This window comes from Falco punctatus (assembly GCF_963210335.1).
Source record: "Falco punctatus genome assembly, chromosome: 7".
In the NCBI taxonomy this organism is placed as follows: domain Eukaryota; kingdom Metazoa; phylum Chordata; class Aves; order Falconiformes; family Falconidae; genus Falco; species Falco punctatus.
The window spans coordinates 37,671,275-37,691,550 of NC_137587.1; the positions used below are offsets into that span (position 1 = coordinate 37,671,275).

A 20,276-nucleotide genomic window follows, 5' to 3' on the forward strand; every position below is an offset into this window, starting at 1 on the left:
ATTAACTTGCCAAATGAAAAACAGCACTAATCTCCTAAACATAGCCTCTCCTTTTTGTTTGTAATGACACAGAGGCCAGAAAGAATAAAGATAATCTGCTTTGTGCCACTTCATACACAGAGGGATTCTGACCAAAGATCCATCTGGCGTTCCTGCTTCAGGAGGAAGTAAAAAATAAAAAGAACTTACCCCAAGAAGGTTTTTAGGCACATAGCCTTCTTTGTCATTGAGGCGGGCCCACCACCACTCTGTTTCATTGTCGTCCTTACGTCTTAGAATAGTAATGGCATCACCCTCGTGAAATGACAACTCATCATTATTCTGGGCTTCATAATCCCACAGAGCGTACACCACTCCTTTATTCATCACTCCCAACTTCTCCTGCACTCCTGTTAACAACAGATTGGAGAACGCACTAGACAGTAAAATACCTTGGGTTTCTCCCCGAGTTTTTTTAGTATGGACACTGTGGCTCAAATATTAGTCTGTTATTTATAAAAGTTTCATGAACGATATTCTGCACTTTCATGACGAAATACTTTATTATTCTGTATTATATAATACAGAAGTTTAACTGTGATAAAACCAAATTTTACAGAATGTTTTAAACCAATTTAGAGCATAACATTTTCCTCTTATTATATACACAATAGAAACTTTACAATCTTACATTCAAATAAGAATAAAAGTAGTTTTACAAATGTTTGAGCAAAGCAGCTTTCTGTAACTGATGTATGTTTCTCACAGGGCTGCCTCACACAGTAGCACTTGGAAGCTTTTGAAAACCAGCAATGTCAAGTGTATAGAGCCTTAATGAAACTTAGAGCTTCTGATGGAAATTAAAAACTTGTCTGTTACATCCAGGTACTTTTCTTGCAAAATACACATTTTATTTATATATACACACACTCTCTCTCTCTCTCCAAATACATCCCTTCATTAATTATTCATAAAGTATATGTATGTATTCATGTGATCTAGAAATTTGTGCACCTGGAAGTTGGGAATATCTCTGTCAAGATAACTTGACGACTCACTGTTGCTGTCAAAACCTCCCCATGGAAGCATTTCCTTGAAATTAAGCCAAATTAAACTTTAGAAATCTAACATTTGAGTTACTTCGCAGGGTCCTTCTAAGAACAGAAGGGCTATGAGCAATGCAATAATGAAAAGACTACTCTGCTTTTACTATTTTGAAAGAACAGGTGGTTGATGGGCAGTATTGTCAAATCTGAGGCCTAGGCAGATGTTTCATGCATATCAGAGAGAGGAAAAAAAAAAAAAGCAGCTAAAAGTTTCTGAAGTAGTATCACAGCTTACCATACAAGAACTGGGAACACTGAATATAGCCTTCTTCCATCTCTTCACACTTGTCTGCAGCAGTTTCTATATCACTTATAGTTGAAGCGAAAATAGCTGCCCCAGATTCAACCAGTAGTTTACAGAGATGAACACTATTGCAAGAAGCAGCACAATGCAAGGGTGTCCTGAAATAAAGCAAAAGTGTATACATGAAAAAAAACCAACTTCCATGAATCCTAGCTTTTGCAATAGAATTTAGCCTGTCAGTTTTAAAGAAAATTGTTCTTTATGATTATAGCCTATGTATGCATTGTTCAAAACCTGCTAAGCAACTGGAGCGCACTCCAGGATTTACCTGACTCCAAGTACAGCTGCACATTATAAAACAGATGTTAGCAAAAATGTCTGTTTTCATAGCTTAGAAAGCTGCTGGGTATAAAAAGGTATTTTCCAATATGAGAAAATTTGAAAGGCAGAACAAAGGTGAGTGAAACAGATCAGCACAGCAAGGCTTCACATCCCCTCCAAACACCTCTAAAGTGCTACACCTACCTGTAAGGCTAGATTCTTCAAGGACACCAAAATCTGTGGCGAGTAATATGAAGGTGAAACTTAACCAAATTAACTTTTGTCATGTTTTATTTACAGTTTAATTATTTCAGCATCTGAGCAAGAAAGGCAACTATACCCCTAAGGAAAACCAAAAAGTAATGTACTTTATGATTTAAGTGTGCTTGCACAGGAGTTGAACACAGATCAGAATGTGCTCACTTCCTAGGTGTAAAAGGGAAGGAAATGGTTCCCAAAACAGGTCTCGACTAAATCTTGAGTGTGCATCAAAATGGCATTTCTCCCAGATGCCAAGTTAAAAATCTTGACACTTACCACCCGTCACTATCTGCTGCATTTACATTTACACCAAAATCAAGCAGGAACTTCACAATGTGGTGATGACCGGCACACACTGCGTTATGCAAAGGTGTAATTCCTTCATCATTTGGTTTACTGGGATCATCAACCTATTGAAAACGTAAAATAGTTCAGCAATTTTTTTTCTTCTTCTAAATATCTAAAGAGGTTGCCATTGTCTAGAATCTCACCTCATATATGATTCGTTGTACAAGATCAAATTCTCCCTCCAAAGAAGCATCTAGGAGGAGGGCTAACGGATTGAACTTCACTCTCAAACCGTGGCCTGTTCTTTCAGAGTTAGGTTTCTTCAAGTTGGTACGTTTTGTCTGAGTAGAGATGAAGGTTGGAAGGCATCATTTCAGCTCCCGTAAGTAGTACATACTGATTCAGTTACTTTTTAACTCGATGAAGAATCCCATCTTTCTTGAATGGTAATTAGCTAACTATGCAAACATTTCTGTCAAAGTCTCTAAATAAAAGGCTCAATATCTCACTACGTCTTATCCAGTCAAAAAATGAAAAAACACACCAATATAATTTAGAAGCTTCTAATTAACAGTAGCGAGTACAAGAAATGAAGTACTTAAGTCAATGATTTTTGAGCACCACTATCTTAATTGTATCTAATACAAGCTGAATGTGTTTCTGGTGGATTGTCTCAGACACTGTCAAAACTTTTACTTAGACTAGAAAGCATGACACAACTAAGCCCGAGTATCATTCTCTACTCGGAGTAATCTTTGCCTTGAAATAGCAAAAGTACCTGCTGTAGGTCAGTACCGACAAAGAGTTTTGCTGTGGGAAAGAGAAGTACAGAACATGAAGCTGTTTTACATGACGTTCTAGTTGGTGTTATCGGAGGAAGCATTCTCAAGATCTGAAACACTGAAACGTGCTTTGAGAATATTTTGAATCATTCACATGCGTTCTTGCCACCTTCCAGAAAAAAAACATTATTAACTACAGCTTTTATGGAATGCTTTTAGTGTCTAACACTGTATAAGATCCATTTTCATTCATGCTCCTATTTAGTGTGGCTATTTCAGTTTGGAAAATAAGCCTCTCACAGTACGAATAGTATCTGTTGCCAGCATGTTCCATTCTCCCAGAAGTATCCTGGCCCGCTTGTGCTCATGGAAAATGCATTCAGGGCTCTGTGCACACTGCAGTCCAATTGTCAGAGGAATGCAAGTTCCCCAGATGAACCAGAAAGTGGAGATGTTCTTTGAAACTAATGTTAAAGTGCGTCATACATCAACAACTACAAATAAAATTCAGTTTTCTCCCTATTTCCAATTCTCCATATGCTGTAGATTTTGGTAATGACAAGTATTTAAAAGATTTTGGTGCAGCTGGAGGAGGGCCTTTGAAAGCGATTCAAATTATGTGACAAGCCCATTAGAAAAAACATTTCTGCTAAAACAAGTCAGCTGTGTTGCTGTTAGTGTTGGCCATGGTCTCACAACTCTGCTGAGAGGGGAAAAGGAGCACACTTCTCCCAGAACAGTTATTTTGGCTTGCCTGCAAATTAAAAAGCTTCCCACTGATACAGCTTACCCTTAGTTGCAAACAAATTGTTTTGTAGGCCCAGGGAAATGAGTATTTTTAATGGAATCTCAGATTCCAGAATTAGTTCTACAAGAGTATATCCCTAAAAAAGTTCTACAACCTAAAGTACACACACAATCATCTGTTACCTCCATTAACAGCTTTATTATTAAACAGCTACAGTAGTATAACTAATCCACCAGAATACTCCTTGGAGCTCCCCTGGTTTTCTTTTCTTTTAATACGAAACGTGAAGTGCAAACATACTGCGTAGCATCCTACCATCTTCCAGTTACACTTAAACACACAGCTAATTCTATAGTTCAAAAAACTGTCTTTTTGCTTTGTTACTTACTGGAGGAAGTGGAGGAGGAACAGCAGGTGGCAAAGGAGCTTCATCTTCTACTGGTGAACTGACCTCGGGTGTGGGACTGGATGACTCTTCAGTAGAAGGAACTATAGCAGGATTATTGTTGTTATCTTCAGTTGTCTCAGAGGTTTGATTTGTGGTTTCAGTGCTTATCAGTTCCTCGGTAGCAGGGGAAGGTAATTCATTATCATTGGCATCTGACGAAGGGGGTGGCTCATCAGGGAGAGGAACTGTAGGCTGTATGGAAATCGGTTCTTCAATATTGCCATTGGTACTAGTGTTACCATTATCAACATCAGCTAAGATGCCTATGAAGTCCTGTGGATTGCTTGGCTGATAAAAAGGAGCACTTTCTATTCCTCCAGCCAGAGTATTAAAGCGCTGATACAACAATTTTTGTATATTTGGTCCACTTGGGCCTTCTGGTTCAGTGATAGAACTACGCTTCTTTAATGGCCTAGGGGCATTGGCCAGTTTTCTTCTTAGAGCTTCAAGGTCAGCATCGCTTTGATAGCGTAGGGGTGAGTGCACAATAGGTGTAAGCTTAGTAGGACTGAGAGGACGAGGAATGTTTTCCACATTGCTGTTTTCACTGGATGGCGGAGCATTTTCCAGCTCTTGATCTTTTTCAGATACCTCAGTCTGAGGCTGTGACTGTGGCTGTGAGGAAGTCTGCGCAGGCAAAGAACCATGAAGGAATGGCAAGGGTGAGGGAGAAGTTGAACCAGATTGTAATACAGGTTTTCCGTAAACTGAAGAAAAGAAAGAGAGAAAACAGTGAAGAACTGTTCTCAAATTAAGTAATAAAATATTTGCAAATAAATTGCATGTCTCTGTTGCTACTTGTTTGACACTAATGCAGAAAGAAAAAACATCAAATTAATTGTATCAGAGCCTGTCAAGACAGAAATAAATACTCACCTGTTGGTGATGGTGTTGCTTCTTACCATTACAAGCTACAAGTAACACCTGGAATGTTTTTCCTCTTTCCTGAGGAAACAGTAAAAGAAGAAGAACTCTCCTCTCTAGACACTGTTTTTTCAACTTGTTTATGAAAGTATTAGTAGAGTAACCAGACTATATTGTTCTAACTGCATCCTGTTCTAAAGAAAAGTTAGCTGAGTGTATACTTATCACCCCCAAAATACATGGGATCATTTTTCTGCCACACTGTGCACATAAAAATACCTTTCCTTGTCTCACAGATTTAGACAAGTTTTTCAAACTAATATGGAAAGTAAACTAAGCCCAGTAAGTAGATCTCAACAGTCTACTTCAAAGCAAAAAAAAATAAAAAATATTCTACCTGCTTTTACTGACTTGTTTAAAGTATTGTATACAGCTTGTTGATAATTCTTTGGTGGTGTTGCTTGCTGGAGATACATTGAGTAGATGGAACTGGAGTTCACTGTCTGTGGCCCTTTTCGAGGAGACTGAGGTCTTGATCCTTTATCAGCTAGAAAAGGTCTGATTGCCACAGTTAAAGGGAGTTCTGGCCTGCCATCTCCTCCTGGAAACAAGGGGGGACCGGAAGGTTGATACGTAGGGCTGGGAGGTACAGAAATTCTCTGTTGAATCTGCTGTGAAGAGCTGGGCTGATGTGCATTGCTTGGTGGCGGAAGCGGAACAGGTCTTTGCCGATTTGTTATACTAGTGCCAGGTCTGGGCAGGCTGCCATCCTTCCTTCTTTCTAGAGAATTTGTAGAACCTGTTCCTAAGGGAACTGGACTTGGATAGGTCCCATAGTTTTGAGGCAACTGCTTGCTTACGCCAGGAACTGTCGGTGGCACCTTCCCCAGGTCAAGACCCTATGTAAGAACAGTAATTAGTATATACCGTTTAATTAAATAAAGTATTTGTGAGCGAGAATATTCCTCAGTCAACAAAACATACTAATAATGTCGTGTGACAGCAAAGCAGTAAATATAACAATTTGTGTTCTTTAATCACTAGGTAAGATTCTACCTGAATTTATCACAAGACCTCACTGTACATCACGCAGAGGCTGCTGTTTAAAGGCATCCTCAGCTGTAATACATTTCTATGAATCCAAAACCACCTGCATACTTTCAAAGCCTGAATAACCTGTTCTAGGTTCTGGGTCTCAGTATCTAGTTGATAATGTATTTGATAATATACAGTGTGGTAGCACTTTACCAAAACTATTTAAAGACGACGTCCTTATTCTTTAAAGATCAGAGTCTTAAAGAATTCATAAAGTACTAGAACAACACTGCAAAAAACCACCACCAGTGGACTCACTCAAGGATGGATTTAATGACTTCTTTTGTGAGACAAAAAAAAGAAGACTGCATTGAAAAAAATCATAATTACACCAAGAAAAAAGACTAACAAAGATTTGAATTAGAAAAACAGAAAGGTGGGGGAGATGATTAGGAGAAGCAAAGGGAGAGAAAAGGGGGGACCAGGTATGTAGAAGAACAGAAAGGAATACAAACTACTGAAGTTGGAAAAAATAAATACTGTCATGTGTAAGAACAGAAAGGAATAGAAGGAATACAAAGGTAATTTTCTTTGTGACTATTTAAGTCAGCAGCAGCAGGGAAACTAGTTCTGTATGCAACTGAAGTGAGTTCAGGTATGGAAGCCAAAAGTTCATGTCAGCAAAACAGATCTATAAATATATCACAGATGAAACCCACCAGCTTATCAGTACTTCCTAATACTGAAGTTGGCAAAGGCTGGCTGGATATAGTTCCTTGTTTTAAAGCAGTATCCATGCTTGATTCTTTCCAGTCTGTGTTGGAGATCTGAGGGGGTTTGACCACAGGCGTTGAGCTCTGTTTAAGTATTGGCCAGTTGCCATCATTAGCTTGAAAACAGACAAAAATACTCTATTTAAGATAATCCACACCACCACTGTAAATAAGCAAAATGTGAAACACAATAGCTTGGATTACAACAGGATTAATTTGATTGCAGAAATGAGATAAGTCACTATTAATGTTTGATTCAGAAACTGATACTGATTGCCCAATCACTTCTCATTACCCTTTGACATTCAAATTCTATTGAAAATTTCTATAGAAAAAAAGATATGGTTGAAATTTTGGTTTGAGCATTGCATATTCTGCTATTTGACAGCAAACAAATTCAGAACAAAAATCCTTACAGAAACACTTCACCAACATATTTGATACTATCCAGAGACACTACATGTTAAAGCTACGTAAGCTCTGAGTGGACTTACTCCATATTTAAACTATGGTTACTAGATTCATTCACTCATAACAGGATGTAAAAAACTCCATTCAACAATGGGGTGGAACAAAAGCATAAATTCCTTTGCTGGAAATGGAAGTTAACTTACCTTTTGTTTTCCTTCAACATACTCACCTGATAAGAATAGCCCCAGAGATTTACTTTTAAAGAATTTTATAAAGTCAGCTGACAGCTTCAACTCACAGCATCAAGATACAAGTCATGGGCTTTTATTTTCATAATATGCAAGAAATCATGCATAGCTGCACATAAACTGAGGCAACAAATCCTTAATGAAGTCCTAGATGCATTGATATGTTACTTTATTAACTGCGTGAGACTATTTACTTTGTTATCTAAGTAAGCAACAGATTTTAAATAGCCTGATAATTAGATCTGTTTTATAGTAACTAAATAGATCCCTGGTTAGATCCAAAGCTTTGATTTGCCTTTAAAAGATTAAACTATAGGTTTCTCTTACTCTAAGGAGACCAGAGATCACTTCTCCTTCCTTACTGCCTGTAATTATCTTTGGGGAGCAGTACAGATCAGTAAAGGTGACATGTAACATGTAACCAACTTTACTAGAGGGTAACAACTAAAATGGAAGGGAATTTGTGTGTGTGTAGATTTACTGAGATTTCTGAACTCTATAGAGAGACAACATCAAATGAAAATCAGGTATATAACAACAAAGTTTCCCATTTCAGTTTAAGTTCCTAGAAAACAGAACCAGCAATACTATTTATGGAATTCTTTGCCATCTTCTGTCTGGTATAGTAGATAGTCTAAGAATAAGCTGCATGGGAACATTCTAATTACAGTAAATTTAACATCACCACTTGTACTTTCTATTCATGAGACTTACCCCTCTATTGAGTATTCCTTTTCTCCCCTCTGCCTGCCCCCCCAAATGACAAACTGAAAATTTCTTAATAATTGCCACCCAATGTTTTCACTATGACAGCAAATTCACTGTTAGCTCATAAACCTATTTATAAGTTTGTTAAAATCATACCATTTTTTAAGCGAGCAGAAGATAGTTATACTTCTTGCATTTAAGCTACCATACTAATTATTTTGTAATTATACATGTAGATTATTCCTTAATATTACATACACTATACTGTATTAAACTTTCAAATCAAGATCAACTGTGTTTGAATTTGGAGAGTTAATTACTCTGGAGCAAGAATATTTTTGTGTTTGGTCATTAAAATAGGTTTAACACTTGCATGTTTGTTTGTTTTTTTTTTTTTTTACACTGAGCATATTGTATATAGCCCAGAAATCACTTTTCACACTTGCAGACTGCCAGGATGTAAAGTAACGATGCTAAGCGTTAGTAGTGGCAACATCCAAGAACTGGACATGTTGGGTTTTTTGTTTGTTTGTTATTGGTTTTAATCATCTAGTATCAAGAGCAAGACCCAAAAAGATGGCCATCTAAACACTTTGACCCTAAATGGCAAATTTTACAACTATGCACTGAATTAATATTTGTTGTACAATACACATAGGACATTCCATAACTCCAGCAAGGTTATGGTTAAACATAAAAGCATCTTTAGCTGTAAGTTTAGCTATTCAGAAAGCACTTACAGAAACAACAGCAAAAGTCCAAAAGAATTTAATTAATTCTCTTACCTGCAAATACAAGCCCACACTCTTCTATTAGAAAGACAGTGATACAAGAACCTTTTGTAATCCTTGGAATTTCAAATATTAGCATGTTCATCCCTAGATACTGAGGTAACAGACTGGAAGTAAATTTAGACTCCCTCCTCTCTCTAACTTCTCTGTTTTGTTGTACTTATATAAACATCAGAAGGCAACTGTTCCCACTTTCACGTCCTTCACATTACAATCTGGCAGACTTGTCAACTGCCATGTATTTTTTATGAGTGCCTCTCTCACATACTCCCAACAACCCAAGCTGAATCTCAGGCACTTAACTAAGCTGTTGCAATCTGCAACCGCAGCGTATGACGCCAGACGCTGCATGACAGGAGCTAAATGGAGGCAACCAAACAAAATCTTGCCTGCTGCTATCTTTGGTTAGACTGAACAGGTCCCTGACACTTACCCATTTGATGGCAACGCCCTTCTGACGTGCCCTCACTAGCTCCTGCTCTCAGCCATCCCATAGGCATTTTAGCCATCTGGCTTCCTTTTCCCCTCCAAACGTACCTTCTTGTCTACTGCTTGTAAGACTCTCACTGGTCTATTTCACATTTACATAGATAAGATAGTGACATGCAGACACATTTTGTGCACTTGCTCTGACTGCACCTAACATTTTTTGTAGGTCTGGACCCAGTATGCTTACTATAGCAACTGAAGTGCAAAGTATAACGTTTTTGTCCAATGGAAGTTAACAAGATTCTTGCTATTGACTTGCACAGAGCGAGCTTTCATCCCAACTCTGGGGCCAGTGCAACATGGAAACTGAAAGCTTCCCACAAAATAAATCAAGCAAAACCCATATGTAACACATCCATCTAATCGGAGATATACTAAAACATGCTTTGGTGATTACCACAAATTTTCTAACAACAATTAGAAAATTTCAAGGTTTTCCAGTGAAGAAAACTCAACCCTAGTACACTACTCCAGGACTCCAGGAATGGATTTGCTGCAAATCTGTTTCCTTCAAAGACGAAAAGCAACTTCTCAACAATTTTACATCTCAGCAGCATCTTCTGCATGCTAGACTACAACACAAGTTCTAAAGATGCTGTTTAATATGCATCTGTATGCAAGAGCTCAGATGACCATATTAAAACCTGAGTTCTTAGCTACCCAGAGATCTTCTATGGACTCACAGTGCTGGGTGTCAAAGAGAGTAGGTGCCAGGCGGATGACATTGTGAACAGCAGACTGAAGAGAAGTGGGAGGTGACAGAATAGGATCCACTATTATGTCTAAATCAGAAACCTTCCAGGTGTCTGGAGATTTTTTCACACACCCACAGTCTGTCTCTACCGGACACACCAAGGCAGATCCAGTTACACAGAAAAAGAAAGAAAAAAAAGTGGTGGGAAAATTATAACAATGACAATGGAGAAATCAGAACAGGAACACTCAGATAATGAGAAAAGCATGACAGTTGAAAAAAATTCTCAGTTTCTCTCCTTCCTGGAAGCATATAAGCTTCTTACATAAATCTATCTTAATGCAATTTATTCAAGTATCTTCAGAGTAATAAACACAAAGTCAGTCCTAAGGCAGAATAATTACTTTTATAAAAAAAAAAAGTTATCATTCAGACATCTTGTAACCTCCTGAGGCAGGTCTAGAAGTGGTTATGTGTCTCTTCTGAGGTTGATATTTACAAAACAGTGAATCCTTTTTAATTGGTGAACATTAAAGTTAAGAACTGGCCTTTCCCATATATGGAAGAGAAATCCACATGTCTGAAAACAAAACTTGCAAGTATGTCACTTCACCAATTAAGTCATTCCATATTCTTAAGACCTCTCCATAAATCCACAGTGATGTGGTTTGTACAGCCTTTGAATTAAACTAAAGGTACTGTTAAATCACTAGTATCAATGGAAAAGAATGGGGTTTGTTTGTTAGGATAGTTTCACTTCCTGAGTTTGGGAATTTTGGGAGGGCGTTTCTGTCATTCTTTCCCTACAAAGAAGTTCAGATTGTCTTCCCTCCATCTCTTCCTCCCACCTGGAAGCATGCTGCAAGCTTTGTTTGAGTATTCGGCTTTAAGTACTGGAACGTATGTGAATATTGCAGCAGCTTTGCTCTAGTGGTCACTTCTTATCTCATTTTTAGGTATCTCCTAGGAGAGACCAGGCACACTAAGTCCTGTGGTTAGACCAATAGGATTGTGCATTTCAATTTGTATTTTGTATGTTTTCTGTGCTAACCATTTCTTACGAATTCTGATTTTGCTAAGATGTGAGCCCAGAGGTGTGCTTTGCCAGAATGAGAACTTAAGGTACAAATGTCATGACCTGCTTCCTTCAGTCATCAACAAATAAATAAAAAAAAAAAAAAGAAGAAATTCTATTTTATAATGTAGACTGAATTATTAATTATGGGAGATGCGGGACAGTTTTGGACTTCAGGTTCAGGGGAGTACTCTGGAGGGGCAGATCCTTCACTAATGAAGGCAGAAACAAGTGAACAGCATCAATGTTAAGGTTACTCCTTTTCAGAAAGGCTTCAAGCACCTCAAATTCTTCCATCTCAGAGCAAAAACCTCCCACAGTTTTATTCTATTTTCCTATTTAATCTGCTTCTCAGAAGCGATACTATTTTCACTTGTTCACAAGCTTTCTTTTACTTGACAAAAAGCAACATACTGTAAATAGTTGTTTATAATATAGTTTGCCACAAAGTTGATTTAATTATTATATTCAAACACACAAACGAATTTAAAAGCTATTAAAGACAGAACATAGAATCTGTGAAGGAACATGTGCCCCTTTTAGCGGTATACCAGCTAGTAAAATTTTTAAGAAAACACTCAGTCTCCTAAGAAAAATTCATGGAAAGAGGTAAAAATGGCTCACATCAAATGACTAATGTCCATCTCACGGAACAGTATCAAGACATCTAAAACTTGCCTCTCCCACTCAGAGATTATGCCAACAGCAGGTCTCCTAAGATTACTCCTTTTCTTTATTACTCCTTTCCAAACAATGTGTACTAATAAACACCACACTTAAGTACTTACCAGATTTTGATCTTCCATGTGTTGAGCTAGAAGCAATGGTGAGAGACTGTGGTTTAACTGGATCTACTGGTACAGCATAAGTGCCAGCACTTGGAACTTGGATGTAAGGTCCTACTGCCGCCACCCTTCCTGAAGCACTCAAGGATGACTGGGGTGATGAAGTTCCATTAATACGATTCAACTAAAAAAATCAGACAAATTGAAACGTGAACTTCCATTTAATCTAGGCATTTGTGCATGAACAGGAGGTCTACATTTAATTATCTAGAACCATGCACTGTAGCTAAAACAGGTTAATAATTAAGTTATCATACTCCATGCTTCTACCAAAAAAAAAAAAAAAAAAAAAGGTAGAAGGTACAAATTTTATTACCTACAATCAACACCTCAAAAATTGAATTTCTCAGCCACAGCACATACGTTTATTGTAGAGACCTGTGTAATGTCTCTTTCATTGTGCCTTTCTTAGGCAATTGGACTAAAATAAGTTCCTAAGTGATCAAATATGTATGGGATTTTTTTTTAAAAGCAATACCTCCAGCTAGGAATACATATGGAAATCGAGAATTGATGTCTCTAGTCCTTAGATAAATGGCCTACTGAGCATCTGATTTCTTTTCAAAGTTCCAAACAACTATTAAGACTAACATTATCAGACCACTTATATTTTTATTAACTGTCCATACTGGAAGATCAATTTTATAAAAAACAATTTTTATGCTTTCATGCTTTGAAACACAGCCCATAATCACACTTTCCTTCTTAGAAATATAAGCTACCATAGTTTTTAATATAGTATGGTCTGTGCCATAAAGAAAAATAAAAAAACCACATTCTGTCTAACAGTTTTTCTGATATCTATGAAAAACCTTAAAATAGTTTTAAGAAGCTTGCTACTTTTAAAAGAGGTTCTTTAGATGTAATTGTATTACTCTACTGGGAAAAAGTGAGATTCACTTTTGCAGGTTATGTTCTTGATAAACTAAAGCGTGGCCCTTTTAACAGTTTATCTTACAGGGATGTTTTCTTTTTGACGTGCCTCAACTTTTTTCTTGTATAGTCGTTCACGCAGCTCATTGATTCGCTTGTCCATCATAGCCACCTCCATATTGCGTTTGTTTAAGAGTTCTTTCTGCTGCTGAAGCTTGGAGTTCTGCTCCTGGTTAAGCCTGTTACGAATCTTAAAAAAAGAAAAAAAAAAAAAAGAAAAAAAAGAGAAAAAAGAAAAAAGAAAAAAAAAACCATGTTAACCCAAAGCAACTTGGATCAGCAACTTGTTCTAACGTCTCTAATATATGTTTCCATAAAGGCTGTCAAATTAGCATTTGTAACCATGAAAAACTCTTAAAATAGTGAAAGAATGTCCTAATACACTAGTGAATACCTATTAAATACATGTAGACTGCATCCCATTTATAGCAAACGGATTGAAGAATTAGGCATAACAACATTTCAAAACTGAATTCCACCATGAAAAATTAAGTCAGAAATAGTTTGTTAAAAGTTATGTTTAACCAAGATGGTTTGTCTATCATGAAAACTAAATGATATAAAAATTGTAACAGAAATCATGCTATTGATTCTGTTTCCATTTCCACATGAAACTTCTTTGTATCTGGATGGGAGGTTAACTGAACTACTAGTACAGGGACTAGGCACAGATTTTCCTTTCTATATGGGGATTAAACTGAAACCTTCACAGCAGGTTTGCAGTAGATTAGGGGATGGATTACCTTTAAGGTTTAAATCAACCATGACAGTCTGTATAATTATTTCTCTTGCTTTCCCATTGGCATGTTTTCATACCTTCAATAAGTCTGACAGTATTGTCTCAGTGTTCCAATTTTCATGGTAATGTTACATGCGAAAAAAAATCTGCATGGGATCATTATGAAGCACAAGAGAAATTTTTATCTTCTGAGCATCTTTGCACTTAGAAATACTTAAAAGGCAGATATGCCTTGTAAAAATGGGGAAAGGGGAAAAAGGTTCTTTATTCCCAATTAATGAAAATGTGATGGATTAATTTGTATGTTGTATTTGCTCATCTAAAGAAATGAGCAGAACTAATTTAAAATATATATTAGAGTTGTTTTCTTGATCACAATAAAGTACATGAGTAAATAAAAATGTCTTCAGATCCCGATACCTTGGCACACAATTAAGTATTCCTTAACTTTCAAACATAAAAACTGGAGAAAATTTCAATGTCAATTGAGTATTTAATTGCTCATGTGAGAGCTACGCTTCAGATGTAATTATCTTCTTGGAGGAAGACCTATGATAGTGATACAGGGAATACTGTGTGAATATACTGCAGCTACAGTGCACTATATGGTGCAGTGAATACAGTGCAGCATATATTTTTGATGATTCTGTTACAATGTGTTATTTAATTCTTATGGAATTTATATATTGTTTATTAAAATTGTTAAATATTGTTTATTTACTGCAAACATTATAGCTGTATTTTCACAACATACTTTAAATTTGGTTTTATTTACTGGACAGTCACGTCTCCAAGTTAAGATGACATTTAACTGAGCCTGCTACACGTAGTTCTCCGCAAAATAGAAAGGACCAAAATGAAAAAAAAAAATTTGAGAGATTAAAACAAATACTAGATGTCAACATTCAATATTGCAGTATTAGAGGCTGAGAAATGCCCTTCAGAACACTTGCATACTTTGTATAGTTATGTGTATGAGCAACAACAAAAATAGTTTTCAAAGCTAATGACATTCTGTTTAAAAGAGGTTATATGCTAACTACAAACTCACACATCAACATCATTCCAATACATTACTTTTATGAGATATCACAGAACCAAATGGCCACCTGTAACAGCAGTAATTCAGCTTTTATAAAATCTACAGCTATCATCCAAATAGCATCTCTCCGTTACTTACCTGTAGCTCTTGATACAACTTTTTTAGTTCTACTGCTGCAGGTCCTGTCATTTGTCCATTGTAAGACTGAAACCCATTCAGTTTCCCTTTCCTTAAATCCTCCAGTTGCTGAGTAAGCTGATCCACCTTTAACACTGCAGCCTGTAGCTCCTGCTGCTTTTCCTGGAACATGGCACTTATATGCTCAATTTCTGTTGCTAAAATTAACAAGATAAAAAATAACAAAACAGAGTTTAGTAAAGCCGAAGTTGTTAACTTTTTAATTCTACAGGTATTGATAAATACAACACAATTGTTTTAAATCTAGTACATGCATGCACATATAAAATATTTATGTATTGGGAATTTGCTAAGTAATAATATTTCCTAATAGAGTTAGAGCACAGACTTATTCTGACCCTATGCCTGACTAAATAAAACAAAAAGTGACATCATATATGAATATCATAGAAACACGGCACCCTCTGTAAAAAAAAAAAAACATTCTGAAATCCTGCTTCAATGCTATATTGACTAGTAGCATAGTATTATTTCCTAGTCATGCAGTGAATAGCAAATTAAATTAAATTATTTAAAAATTCCACATACATAGGTTGCCATTCATGATCTTGCTGTAATCCACTTGCCCCCTCATGGCACGGATTTTTTTCAGCTTTGTCTCTTGGGTTTCAACACGTTCTTTAAGTTTTTGAAGCTTTTCACTCTCAGAAACAGACTGCTGCTGACGACGTTCTTGCTGCTTCAGATAACGCAAACGTTGTTCCTGACAAAATGAGGTTTTAGACAAGAGGTACTTTTTTAGACAAAAAGTTAACTTAGAATAGCCCGTCATGGATCAGTGGGGTTTTTTATTTCCAGAAACTAGAAAAGTTAGTCTTTAGTTAAAAAAATAAAAATGTATCAGTCTTCCTAGAAAGATTCTTAACATTAACAAATCTGGTTTAGAGCAGAGATTCAAAAAAATTTTAGACCAAATATCAGATTTACATATGTGTGCAAACACAACCCTAGCCTGAATACTCATTCAAACACATCCACGAATCTTCCTCTGGCATTTGTTTTCTGACACTATTAACACTTTTCCTGATGTTGCAAAATGAACTTCCGATGCTGTTACCCAGCTTCCCAAAAAAGACAAAAAAATACATCCAACAGACCATAAACAAGTTGACCTACTGTAAGGTAATGTTGCATTTCTAAATAACAGTCCCTCTGCTGGGCACACAAGGAAAATGTTTGTTTTTCTACATTATTTCCATCAAGAACAACAGAACTGGTAAGTTGATTCCTAGCTACTCCAAGCATTCAATGGATAACGTATATTGTAACACCTACAACAACGTCAAAAAACATTAAACCCACTCCCCACACTGAAAACATACTTAAGATTCTTCCATTTCGGAGACTTTGGAAATGCAATACATGAATATATATGAAGTAGGCATATTATCATCTCACACCACTATTACTATACTGGAGTAAATGAGCTACCGAAGATGAGCACAGAGTCACGCCTGGTCTATCACAGATCATAAAGTGGGCCTCACAAAAAGAGACAAATAAAATGTAGCCATGTTTTTATAAAGACAGATGACTTCGCTTGACATAGGTTGTTAAGAGTATCATTTACATTGAAACGTTTTATATTGCCTAGGCTAAGATGAAACTGGTAAAGCAATGGATTTCTCAAGCTCTTTCTTGAGCTTATCTAGAACAAATTAGTGTGTTTTTCTGTATCCATGAAATTTATGCTTGTGTGTGTTTGAAGAGAATTTGTATTTATTATGATCTGTATATAATTATTACCTTAGCAACCAACATCTGCTGTTGATTTTCAATCTGCTGCTGCTGTCGGGCAGCCATATCTTGAAGTTCAGAAAGAGTGAGCTCAACCCGTGGATTTCCAACCTGCATAACACAAAACGCTACATTAGTGTGTTGATCTGTATTAGGTGTTGTGAGTATAGAAGCTAAATCCCCACTGCCCAGAGGAAGGCTAAAGCCTCCTCCCCAGGCCTCAGAGGAAGAATAATGATGGACACCTGAAAAAGCAAGGAACCTCTGAGCAGAAAGAAAAGACACAGACCATGCACATACCAGGGGCAGAAAAAGCAAAAAGTGGAAAAGCAGATGAAAGAGAAGACACTAAAAGACAACACAACAGAAGAAAGCCTCTATACTACATTTAACACTGCACTGTACATACACAGTACTGGTATGGCACATGTGATAACACACATACAAACAGCTATTTTAAACAGCAGAGAAACCTGAAGCTTCTTTCCTAACATTTTCAGTGTAACTGCCTTGGCAGTTTTAACCGGTGGTTAGCATTGTTTACCTAGCGCAAGACAAGACCACAGGAGAACCCTTAGCTAAAGGCTGTCACTAAGCTCACATCCCAAGATGATGAAATTTCCTGGCTGCTTGGAGCATTTAAGGTAAGAATCTGTGAAAAACAAGTCTGTACAAAGTGAAGCAAAGTAAAGTTAATGCCCTTTGTATAAGGAAGTGGCTATTATTGAGCAAACTGTCAAAGAGGAGACATTGGTGGGGCTTTATTATTCCTTTTGCATTTCAAAACTAACGACTTTTAAAAAATTGGGGTAGAGAGGCAATTACTGAAAATTATTTTAAATTAAGATAATGCTATGACAACGTGTGAGGCCAAATATTAAGTGATTTTACAAATTAATGCATTGTTTCAGTATATTCATAGTCCTATCAACAATTATAATTTAAATTTATACATCACATTACTTCAATTCAACCACATTTTTTACCATGCAATCACAAGAGAGAGAGTGCAGCGTAACAAGACAAATTTCAGAAGCTGACACTTGCCAAATACATGCATTGCTATGCGGAAAACCCAAACCCACAACTTTAGAGTTGCAGTTTAACCACAATTTTTTAATTTGCACAGAAAGAAAATACCAGCCTTTGAAAAATTATGCTGAAAAGCTATAAAGTTCAGAATAGCCCAACATCTGCTTCTAGGTATTTACGTGTAACTCAGTCAATTTATTGGATCAGTGTAAAAGCTGGACTACTGCATTGTAATAATTCAATGAACAATGCAGTGTTTTCACCAAACTACAACTACACTATTAGTAAAACAAATTAAAATTACATTAATTCCTATGCCCAATATAGTCAATACTGCTGAAAAAGCAAAGAGAATAAATGTTGTAGATAGATTGATAACTAAAACTCTTTCAACTGAACGTTTACAAAATGGAATGGAGTCTAAATGTTTTATAGACGTACAAAAATAAAGGGGTGGGTGTGTGTGAAGAAAACACTGGAACACCTCCCCACCCCAATCAATCACGCAGCAGATTCCAGAGAAAAGCTGGTTTAGCTGCTCTGCTTTTCTGGGCCCACCCTACCGACATCGAATGCAGTCCTGCAGTGATCCTTGTCCAACACGTCCTCTGCAATACTCGTACTTCAAGAAAAATAAAATTCTCCTCTAACAACTTGTTGATACCAAAGTATCTCAGCCACTTTGAATGGCTTGTTTCATATTCCTACATCACATTCCTACTTAAGTAATTTACCAGTTCTCCAACAAATGCATAACATAAATCTGTTTCTTTAAGCTTCAGAGAAGAAAGGAAAACACTGTTTTACAATAATAGATTTCCCTCTCTTCTTTTTTCCCCCTTTTTTAAACTATCTGAACTCAAATTAATATTTTAAGTTTCTGCATACAATTATTTAGGTAAGACATGCACCCCAAGGTCAGTCACTAAAATAAGCCAGATTTGGAACACTAACTCTTAAAGCTGCTGCATCTTAGATGCATGACAAACATGTCAGACTACAATTTTTAGACAGTTATTGTCCCTCTTTGAACATTTCCTACTGGATAAATTATGGAGTGAAATTATAATTTTTAATGGATACTACATCTGAAACACCTCTTACTAGTCAACAATAATGAAAACTATTTATAGTAGAGAAGTAATTAAAAGATCATCCATGTATTTATTTACAGTTACAGCTATACAGAATAGTGGAACCAGAACAAAAGGTAAAATCCACCCAAAATGCTGATTTTCTATTTCAACACTTTATTAGTGAACACAGTAATTTTTTTTTAAAAAAATTAACTTAGCAGTAAATATTTTTATTAACATGACTTATGACTGACAAAAGTCCTTCCCAATATTCTTTAAGGCCAAACTTGTGCACACTCATGGCCATCAGCTAATAAATCAAAAAGACATTATTAATTACACACTGAAAGGCACTAATTGGGTAAGAAAGTAAGAAAGCTTTTCCAAGTGCCATCCACAAACCAAAACGTCCTCTCTTGAGACAAAAAAATAATAACATAGAAAAACAGAGGCTGTGCCCAGAACATGTTCAGGTTCTGCTGATTTCCTTTGGCACAACCTTCCTGCCAGAACAACCTAAACCTTTACATCCACTTCTGTTGGACTCTAAGTAATTCTTGAAAGGGGCTCAGAGTGGTTTGAAGGCTTCCATCTGGATCACCGATTTTAGAAGTTTAAAAAAAAAAAAAGGGGGGGGGGGCGGTGTGCATGTGTCAATTGATAGTATTTTCTCACTACACAAATGCTCTGTTTCAAAAACATCCATCTTGCATCAGGCTACAAAAGTCTTCCCAATGCTGCCCCCTCCTTTCTGCTTTGATCATCACTTTAACAACATTGATAGCTCATTCTCTTTCCAGTAGTAATTTCCAGTATAACACTGTCCAAAACACAGAGATCTTTCATTCTGCTAAGAAGTCTTGTTAAAATATATCCAGACTCAAAAAGCAGTATCTGTATAGGGGTTGTGCATGTTTCAAAGTAAAAAGGCCATTTCACCAAGTGAAAATTATGGATTTTCTAAATGAAAAATGTAACCTGGAATGCACAATGACAGTAAGAAATTGGTTTGTAAAAGCACCAGAAACAAAAAAAATACAGTTTGTTCCAAAAGCTCAGAATTTTTACTGCTTTAAATAAGCGTATTTGAAAGTATATCTTATAACACCTTAAAATTATGGCATTTGTATTATGTAAAATACAGAAGATTAATTATAAGATGAATGCAAATATTAGCTTCTCCTTGAACAAGCTATTAACTACTGTAAAACGTCCCATTTCGAAAGTGTAATGTCTTAAAACCTGTATACATGGCATAGCACAAGAACACAGGAAACAGTGCTAATTAAGCATTTAAATACAAACACCCTATGAGAAATCTTTTCATGTTTACCTCACTGAATACAAGTAAGCATCCCTTCCACTTAAAATAACCACACTGTACTTAAGAAAGAAAAGAGACAGCTGAG

At 36.4% G+C, this 20,276-nt stretch overlaps 1 protein-coding gene across 6 annotated transcripts in view; it reads right to left on the reverse strand.

Annotated features, from left to right (window-relative positions):
- PPP1R13B (protein phosphatase 1 regulatory subunit 13B) overlaps positions 1-20,276 on the reverse strand; it is a 68,680-nt gene that overhangs the window by 2,238 nt on the left and 46,166 nt on the right. For 3 of the 6 annotated variants that reach the window (XM_080394846.1, XM_080394847.1, XM_080394851.1), the window contains 13 exons: positions 16,769-16,870; positions 15,551-15,725; positions 14,963-15,159; positions 13,069-13,233; positions 12,054-12,234; positions 10,180-10,335; positions 6,796-6,965; positions 5,439-5,940; positions 4,118-4,884; positions 2,403-2,540; positions 2,188-2,321; positions 1,321-1,487; positions 190-389 (listed from right to left, as the gene is read on the reverse strand). In XM_080394846.1, coding sequence (XP_080250972.1) covers positions 190-389; positions 1,321-1,487; positions 2,188-2,321; positions 2,403-2,540; positions 4,118-4,884; positions 5,439-5,940; positions 6,796-6,965; positions 10,180-10,335; positions 12,054-12,234; positions 13,069-13,233; positions 14,963-15,159; positions 15,551-15,725; positions 16,769-16,870 — 3,054 coding nt within the window. The remainder of the gene's footprint in view (positions 1-189; positions 390-1,320; positions 1,488-2,187; positions 2,322-2,402; positions 2,541-4,117; positions 4,885-5,438; positions 5,941-6,795; positions 6,966-10,179; positions 10,336-12,053; positions 12,235-13,068; positions 13,234-14,962; positions 15,160-15,550; positions 15,726-16,768; positions 16,871-20,276) is intronic. The other 3 variants (XM_080394848.1, XM_080394850.1, XM_080394849.1) reach the window with 3 other exon arrangements.